The sequence below is a fragment of the Arachis stenosperma genome, chromosome 6 (genome assembly GCF_014773155.1).
Source record: "Arachis stenosperma cultivar V10309 chromosome 6, arast.V10309.gnm1.PFL2, whole genome shotgun sequence".
NCBI classification, from domain to species: domain Eukaryota; kingdom Viridiplantae; phylum Streptophyta; class Magnoliopsida; order Fabales; family Fabaceae; genus Arachis; species Arachis stenosperma.
In genome coordinates this window covers 9220976-9230881 of record NC_080382.1, presented here as the reverse complement: position 1 = coordinate 9230881, position 9906 = coordinate 9220976, and the positions used below count along the sequence as shown (strand labels likewise).

The window sequence follows — 9906 nt, the reverse complement described above, 5'->3', positions numbered from 1 at the left end:
AATTTTTATAGGTCAAAATTTATACCAGCATTAATTCAGTTCAATTTGCTTATCTTTATGTTAAATATTTTTCTAAAAAAAACTATAAATTAATTAAATTTCAAGACAAAGCGAAATAAGATGGCATGTGGCAAATACAAGATACGTGGTGGTTGAATCACCATAACCAATAGCGAGAAGAAAGAGATGGAGACACACCTAAAGACGTCGACGAAGTCGTGAGCTACAACGACGGTGGTTTAGTGACTACGGAGATTCGAGTACCTTTTTCAAAGCTTAGCGTTCTAATATACAGATTATAATGACTAAACAAATATACATTACTCAATAATTAATTAGTTATCCAATATGCATCAAACAATAAAATAAGGGTAATATATTAAATCATTTTTAAAATTTTTTGGTCGAAAAGTTTAATCTTTAACAAATTTTTATTATTAAATTTTATTTTATTAGACAAATTAATTCTTATTTTAAGTTTTACTAAAAAATTAGATAAATTAATCTTAATTTTTATTTAATAAAAATTAAACATCTTTATAGATCAATAATAATCTAATATAAGGATAATTTTTTTAACAAAATAAAATTTTAAAAAATAACTTGGTAATTAAAATTTATTAAAAATTAAAATATTTCACAAAAAATTCTTTAAATATCAATATGGGTATTGCTCATATATAATTGGCACTAATTTATTATATCTAAGTGTATGTGTGTTTGGATTGATATTTGTCAAATTAAAGTTTGAATGAACTTAATTTTATAGAATTAGTTTTGAGTAGAAGTGAATTTAGGCCAACATAATTTATGTTTGACAATTTTATATCAAAATTAATTTTAATAAAATGAATATTATTTGAATAATGTTAGTTAAAATTAATTTAGCTAAATAATTATTAAAAAAATATTACATTAAATAGTATGATGAGAAATTATTATTATTATTATTATTATTATTATTATTGTTATTATTATATTTCTAACCGCATGTAATAGACTATATATACTTGTTAATTAAATCAAAATAACATATCATTTATTCTCTTTGGTCTATACACATATGTATAATTGATAATTATTTTAAAAATGTAAAGATAATTATTAAAAAATAATATCAATATATCTATTTTAAACATAGTATATTTTTTAATATGACTAAAAATTAGTAAATAATTTGTCAAAATTGAATATTAATTGTCCAATTATCAATTTTTTTATACTAAGTGCATATTTATTTTTGTTTGATTCTAACTTCTAACATACCAAAGGGTTATGAAAAACCATGACTTCAAACAGTATGACTCAACTTACTCTACAACATATAACATATAACTTGAGGGAAAAAAAAAAAGACTACAAATTTTGTAATACATATACAAATTGACAAACATAAAATTTTGAATCAATTCAAACTGAAAAAGAAAAGACATATTTTATAAACTTTTCAAATTACATGCTCAGTTGCTCACAATAATTTTATCAACTCAATTTAAACCATATAAATTATTTAATATAAATCTTAATGATTATGAAAATTAAAATACCAATATATATAAAAAAAATACAATGACATACTTAAAAATCTTCGTAAATTATGATAGTAGTACCGCTGCTGCGATACAAAGTAGTCTTCCAAATTCAGTTGTTAAAAAGAAAAAAAACAAACTTTGACATGATCGTGTCTTACTAGTCTTAGAATATCGTTTGTATACGAAGAGAAGAGTCTTAAGATTTAAGAATATCCGATTCTGGTATAGTGCACGCATTTCCATCTTTTGTATGTCAAGTTACCAACCTTAGCCATTTATTTCAGGGCGTTTGAAAAACTTTAAAAATATATTTTTTAATTTTTATTTATAAAAAATGATAATATTAATGTCTGATGTAATTTTTAAAATTAAATTATAATTTTTTAAAAAATTATTTAAAAGTTTTTAAAAAAATTTAAAAAAATAACTTTTTTTTTATAATATTAAGGATTAAGTATGATTTTGGTTTTTAAAATAGAGGTCAAAAATTTATTTCGCTCTTATTCTTTTTTTTTTTGCTACAAAATGATCTTAAAATTTTCAATTTGTTTTAAAATTATCCTTTTTACTAAATTTTTTATTTTTATTACTATTTTACTTCTAATTAAAAAATTATAAAATAAAATAAAAAAAAGAAAGAGAGCGTGGGGAGAAAGAGAATGGGGTCGGGGAGAAAGAGAAAGGGGAAGAAAGAGAGTCACGGGGGCGGGGGTGGAAAAGGTGGCCATCGCGACGCCACCTATGATGGAGAGTGGAAAATCTCCACGCCGCCACCGGTGCTTCCTCGTCATTGTTTCTTTGCCGTTCTCGTTGCAATTTGCGGAGTCGCCACCACTATCGCAGCGCTTTCCACGGGATCCACCACCAGCCACCACCACATATCTCCTCTTCTCGCGATTCGCAGTTTACTGCCGCAGTCTCTCTTTCTCCCACCACCGCTGCAGCCCCTCCTCTCCTCTCTGCTTCTGTTTTTACTTTTGTTATTGCTTTGATTTCATTATCTATTGTTGTTGTTGGTGTTATTCTTCTAATTGTTATTGTTTTACTGCTTCTGTTTCTACATTTTGAGAAAGATAGCGAAAGAAAATTTTCGTCCGAAGGATGCTTTTTAAATAAACTGAAATTTCAGACTATTTTGTAGCAAAAAAAAAGTCGAGAACGAAATAAATTTTTGTCCTCTACATTAGGAACCAAAATCGTACTTAATCCTAACTATTTTTTATCACATTTCTATAAAATAAATATTTTTAGACCTAATAAAAATTTAAATATAAAATAACTTATTTATAAATTATTTTTAATATAAATATTTATTATTTCAAAAAAACTTAATTAAGCAGGTCATTTATTACTGCATTATTGCTTGCCACAATACGTGGCATGGTGTACTATTATCATAAGGAGTCACTCACATCATCAATGGGACCTCATAATAACAAGAGCACCGCTTGTATAAAAATGACAAAAACAATTTTAAATATTTAAATATAATTAAAAAATATACTTTAAAAATATAGATTTATAATAAAAATGTAAATTATAAATAAAATTAATGATCTAGAAAATTATATTAATAATTCTAATTAATATTAATTCAAACGATGCTAAATTTCTTAAATTAATATAAAATATTTTGTAAAAAAATCTCAATTTTATAATAATTTTTATTTAAATAATTTAAAAATAAATAAAAATTACTAGAATACAAATAAAATAATTAGTAATAAGAGTTGATGCATTAAAATATAGATCTTTAAAAATAAAAAAAGAAAATAATTATAAAAATTATAAATAAAAATTCAACTTATAAAAAATTATTAAATTTAGAAAATAAAAAATACTAAAATAATAATAAAATAAAAGCAAAAAAATAATATTATAAAATTTATAAAAAATAAAACAGTCTTTTAATAAAATTTTTATTAAAAATTTAAATTTTAAACAAATTAAAAATTAATATTAAAGTTAAATTAATAATTTTAAAAATATAACAATATTTTTAATAAAAATAATATTTTTAATTTTTATTATGTATTAAAAATCTAATACATAACCATCTATTTAATATGTTTTGAATTTTTTTATCTGAATTTCTATTCTATAATAATTTGTCCATTTTAATTTTCAGTTGTCTGGATCCACAACGGTGCGAGGAAAGTGGCATGGAGTTGTCACAAGTGGAAACACTTCACCTAGAAAAATGTTATTGGCAAACCATATAAAAAAGGTTTATATTTACCATGCATAGAAATTAATTTCATATTATATATAACCAAAATAACAGAAAGAATATTTTGTAGCATTTTTTTGTCCCCGAATGGCGGTCGGCTTGAACCCATCCACATCATTATTCTTCTGCGTTGACAAATCCAACTTATCTGTCCATTTCTTTCCAATATTTTCCATAGATAGATATGAACATAGTGAGTGAACGTATTCATAAGCCATGCACAAATTATTCAATTCATAGTACTTGTGCCAAGCATATTGAGAAGAAAATTGACGAAGTAATTGAAACACGCCAAATTCAGAGGTGTATATATATAACATTAACAATATAAAATATTTTATGTAAATATATAATTATATCTGTTTTTTATGATTATTTACATTATTAATATAAAAAATAATTATTTTTATTAATATAATATTCTATAATTAAATGTACACATAAAATTACAACAGTGCATCGAAATTAATATATAATATATTTTAGTAATAATGATCGATGAAGTTTATGTTAGGTTATATAAAGTAAGATATAATAATAACACAAATTTAATTAACATGTGTTTTAAAATTACCAATTAATTTTTTATTTTTTCTTAAATATTTATATTAACTAAAATAATCAGATAAAACTATTTAAATTTATCTTGTTTAATATTTATTAATTATTACTATAATTAATAAATATTGAATAAGATGATTTTGGATTTTTTTTACTAGCATTACCGTAATTAATAATAATGATTTTAAGATATTTTTTCATTTCTCATCAATGATTAATAATTAATAAGGTGTATGCATATGAGATGAAGAATTTTAAGAATTTTCAATGTAGTGTGATAAAGAACCGCATATACTTAATAACCACCTTGAGTAATAGGTTGACTTTGTCAAATAAGAGACGCGCAATAGGTATTAGGAAAGTGGCAAATAGTGTTGCTTTTTGCTGAGTAATAATGATGAATTAATGAATGGTGTATGTTGAGTAGTAGTTATCAGCCATAATACTCTCTCACACAACTAGCTAGCCCCTTATTAAGTGCATCTTATATATGCGACTTAGGCACGGAAACTAGCTGGAAGGGAAGCTTCATTATACTCTCTTACTCGTTTATATTATCATCTCAAAGTCCTCCACCTCTTTTTGACTCTTTCCTTGAATGTATATGTAATGTGTTCCTACTTTGATTTATGCAACACGCACACCACCCTATCTGTCACCAATTCATAACAAGAATTTCCTCAGAAACTATACGAAAAATTATTCTGTGTGCACAGCTTTTAATTTCTTTATCTTCATTCTGTATTTATAACCTTGCATGTACAGAGTTGCTATATATGGGGGCAAAATAATCATATCATATTATCATGCATTAAGATCCTTTACCTAATTAAGTTAAATATAACTAATTATAGAAAAAGTTCTTCAAGTCAACATTGTACGATCAATGTCATATAGATAAGATTTAACAAAAAAAAAAATCTAAAATTTTGAAAATTAAGAACATCTAAAACTTAATTAAAAGAAATATCTGAGATCAAAAACTCAATAAAACTTAATTTTTAATGAGTTTTATATTGAATTTATTTCATAATTTATTATAATATTAGCTAAAATTGACTGAAGGTTTGTTTGAAAATTTTAGAATTAATTTTTTTTTAACTTTTGACTTATAAAACTAAATTATAACTTTCTAAAAAATTATTTAGGAGTTTATAGAGAAGTTAAAAAAATGACTTTTTCTTATAATACTTTTACTTTTCATCATATTTTTATAAAATAAATACTTTTAAAGTTAAAAATCCAAATACAAAATAACTTATTTATAAATTACTTTTAATAAAATCATTTATTATTTAAGTTATTTTATTAAAAAGAGCTTAATTAAGTTGGTTACTCAAACTGGACCTGAATAACTTTTATAGTATTATTCTTAATTATACTAAATAGTTGCCATGCTGTAAATATGTGTAGGTATACTGTATGTATGCAAATAGTAATAGTCGATGTTCAGTAATTAATGCCTTTAATTAATTAGCACCCACATATATAATTTTCAATAAAATCGGCTGTTGCCAGTACAGTAATCAAGTTACTACGTACTAGCTAAGTTAGTGATAAAAAAAAGTCAACCATAGCTCTCTTGTATGATTTTTAACCAACTGATGGCAGAACATACTAATCCCAATATTTGAACATAAGTACAAAGATTAAATTAAGATAATTTGTTAAAAATAAAATTTAAGAGAAAATTTGCCTCCCGTCATTATTACCAATAATTTATACTTATCTTTAGCTAGCTATACAAATTAAATCATGCAGCAGGTGTCCTATAATGACATCTAAAAAACGATAGAATACCTAAAATAATAAGAAAATTAAATTTCTAGAAGGAATAGCCTTGTCTAATTGTTAACAGACCTGGATTGAAGTAGTACTACTTTAATATGCGATAGAATTATAAATCATTAGCGTACATCTTTTTATTTGTATAAGATTTTGAAACAAGTAATTTTATAATATGATATTAAAATTTAATTCTTATAATTCTAAAAAAATATATAAAATTTTACATAAAAAGACGTATTGAAGATACAATTGTATATTTTTCTCTGATTAAGAAAAGTAATTAGTTTGCAAGTTGCAACCAAAACCAGGTCAATGAAAATTGACCCCTAACGACCAAGACAAAAGGATAATAAGAAAAGGTTCATTCATGGCACTTTTCGTAATAATAGGGAAAACAAGGGTTTTTTTGGATTTATCCTAGTATAAATACATAGTGTTTAATAAAGTCCAAGGACATAAGCTAGCAATCACATACACAACATTTCTCAAGCATATTGCTTTGTATCCTTTGCAACCTTAACATTAGCTTTGCACATTCTCTAAGATATATATTTAAATCAAGTTGTCACGCAGATACAATATTATATGGTGGAGATGGCTAAAATGTTCACCATTCAATTTTTTTTCAAATCCCTTTTCTTCTTTTGGTACCGTTTCTTCTTCAAGCCGCTCAAGAACTTCCAAAGAACCAATAGTATTAGCTACATCACCACCACCATTGCAACCACTCAATCATCGTTCAATAAGTACCGCAAGTTCTCTTCTTATTCTTCTTCTCTTCTTCACCGTTCAGACCTCAAGGAGCACACCCTCTTGTTCGACGTAGAGGGTGCGCTCCTGAGGTCTTCTTCGGTGTTCCCTTACTTCATGCTCGTTGCTTTCGAAGCCGGAGGGCTCGTAAGAGCCATTGTTCTCGTTCTCACGTACCCACTTGTTTGCTTAGTCGGAGAAGATTTGGGGATGAAGATAATGGTGATGGTGTGCTTCTTTGGGATCAAAGAGAAAAGCTTTAGAGTTGGGAGTGCTGTTCTTCCAAAATTCTTGTTGGAAGACGTAGGTTCAGAGATTTTTGAGGTGGTGAATGGTGCTGGAAAGAGAGTTGGGTTGAGCAAGATGCCACGTGTCATGGTAGAGTGTTTCTTGAAGGAGTATTTGAAGGTTGACTTGGTTGTGGGAAGAGAAATGAAAGAGTTTTGTGGTTACTTCTTAGGGTTTATGGAAGAGAGAAAAAATAATAATAATGCTTTGGAGCTTGTTCAAGAAGGGAAAGGAAGTTGTTCTTCCAATATTATTGGAATTTCAGGATTCCGTAATAAGGATTTTCGTCATCATGAGATCTTTTCCCGTTGCAAGGTTGGTCTTCTATATCAATTATATTATTATTATTAACTTTTTCGTATATACTTAATTTATATATAATGTATAACTTATTGGGTGCATTTATCGCTTCTTGCTTGTGGTATTTTATTCGATGATATTAAGTGTTGTTGATTTTTTTAAAATTTTTTATATGTTCATAAATTTATTGTATATATGCATAGCAACATTAATATAATAATGTTATAATATTACTATTTTCAGAAATTTAATCTGTTTATAATATTACATATATACAGACCCAATTATTTTTAACATAAAGTGTTTGTAAACTATAATTTGTATTCAAGTTTCATTATTAAAATAAGGAAAAACAATCACCTTAATTCACAGAGTTACCATATATAGTGGTCGAGATTGGTTTTGTATGTAATATGTGATTAATTAATTTTAGGGTTAAGACATGCTTATTTATATAAAGAAATCTATATAATACACATCTAATCATTTGTTATCGTATCCGTGAAAGTAGTTGTTTTTAAACTCATTATTTAAATAACTATCTAATAAATGTATGAATTTAATTGAATAGTAATTGTTGGTGTATGAAATTAAACTTATTCATCAGTATGCAAATTTACTATTAATTGATCTAGAACATGATTTTTTTTTGTGGCTTGATTTATTACATGTTAACTACCGTGAGAACGGATTGCAAAAGATAGAATATCAATTATATGAAACTGATAAAAAAAATACATCAATAATTATATTTTAAATATAATCTCTTTACATTATTTTTTGAGTTTTTGTGACTTTACACAATTTTTTATTTTATTCGAGAATCAATATAAATAAACCTTAAATTTTTGTCATAAAAATTTAAGTTGATAAAACAATATATATAAATGATTATATATCTAATGAAATTATTAATATGAAAATTAAAGTCCTAAAAATTTTCTATCTTGTAATTAGCAGCATGCATCTAAATAAAAATAGTGGAAACTCAGGTGTAGTCGACTTCACGTAAAGTTGATAATTGAGAAATATTAGATGATTTAACTGATTTAACTAAATTTTTATCTAATGATTCTCAACTATCAACTTCACGTAAAATTGACTACACCTGAAGTTTCACCATAAAAAGTAGATAGGATCATGAAAATATGTTGATTATGAAAGAAGAAGCCACAAGTAATTTCGTCTAATTTGTGTGTTTTGTGTGACCAATAATTATTAGGAAGTGTACTTGGTGAGCGACGGAGACAAAAAGAGCTGGCAAAAGCTATCAAGAAACAAATACCCTAAATCACTCATTTTTCATGACGGAAGATTAGCGCTCAGACCCACACCATTGGATTCTCTTGTCATCTTGACATGGTTTCCGTTCGCAGTCGTCCTCGCCTTCGTCCGAATCGTTGCCGGACTCACCCTCCCTTTTGACATCTCAATTCCACTATTAGCCCTAACCGGCATGCGCCTGGACAGTTCACTCCCGGCGCAAACAAATGAACATGCTTATAATAATGAAGAGAAAGTAAAGGGAAACATGTACGTGTGTAACCACAGAACATTGTTGGACCCTTTGTACTTGTCATTCTTGTTGCGCAAGAAAGTAGTAGCGGTAACATATAGCTTAAGCAGAATGTCGGAGATACTAGCGCCGATCAAGACGGTGAGGTTAACTCGGAAGCGCGAGGAAGATGCGAGGATGATGAAGGAGTTGTTAATGGAAGGGGACCTTGTTGTGTGCCCTGAAGGGACCACATGTAGAGAGCCATATTTATTAAGGTTTAGTCCTTTGTTTTCTGAACTATGTGATGAGATATCACCGGTTGCAATTGATAGCCATGTGAGCATGTTTCATGGTACAACCGCTGGGGGTCTTAAGTGCATGGACCCTCTCTTCTTTCTCATGAACCCTTTCCCTTCTTACTCCGTTCACCTTCTTCACACTGTCACCACTTCTTCTTCTTCGGATGATGATGATAATGTCAGCAGGTTTGAAGTTGCTAATCGAGTTCAGAGTCAAATTGCTGAGGCTTTGGGATTTCAATGCACCAAACTTACAAGAAAAGACAAGTACTTGATTTTGGCGGGTAATGAAGGCATTGTTTCCAGCAGTTCCAACAAGTAGTACTCATATATATATAATGAGAGAGATGGAGATACTTTTCATTTTGTTTATTAATTTTTTTTTGCCATTTATTATCCTTGTACATATGTAAAGCAATAATAATAATAATAATAATAAATATTGATTTTTATTCATGTATTTCTCGTTATGTAAATAGAGATTATCCCAACATTTAAAAATAATAAAATAAATTTTAACATAATTATTGATAGTTTATATTATATATATGATAATAGATTGGTTTTATATAAATAACCATTCGAGTACTTCCAAAAACTTAAATTGATTTTAGGTTCACTAAGCTAAGTATCGAACTCTTAACTTTTTAGGTCTAGCAT

At 26.8% G+C, this 9906-nt stretch overlaps 1 protein-coding gene across 1 annotated transcript; it reads left to right on the top strand.

The window, feature by feature from the left end:
* Positions 1–6581: 6581 nt before the first annotated feature.
* On the top strand, positions 6582–9702 carry LOC130933323 (probable glycerol-3-phosphate acyltransferase 2). Its single transcript, XM_057862910.1, has 2 exons — positions 6582–7464; positions 8672–9702. Exons 1-2 carry the CDS (start codon positions 6697–6699, stop codon positions 9566–9568), a joined length of 1665 nt encoding a protein of 554 aa, XP_057718893.1. The 5' UTR covers positions 6582–6696; the 3' UTR covers positions 9569–9702.
* Positions 9703–9906: the final 204 nt, after the last annotated feature.

Bases quoted from the DNA above. Each gene is read 5' to 3' on its own strand.
- LOC130933323 (XM_057862910.1), top strand. From the start codon at position 6,697: ATGGTGGAGATGGCTAAAATGTTCACCATTCAATTTTTTTTCAAATCC. The intron at 7,465-8,671 runs GTTGGTCTTCTA...AATAATTATTAG, and splicing joins AGATCTTTTCCCGTTGCAAG to GAAGTGTACTTGGTGAGCGA.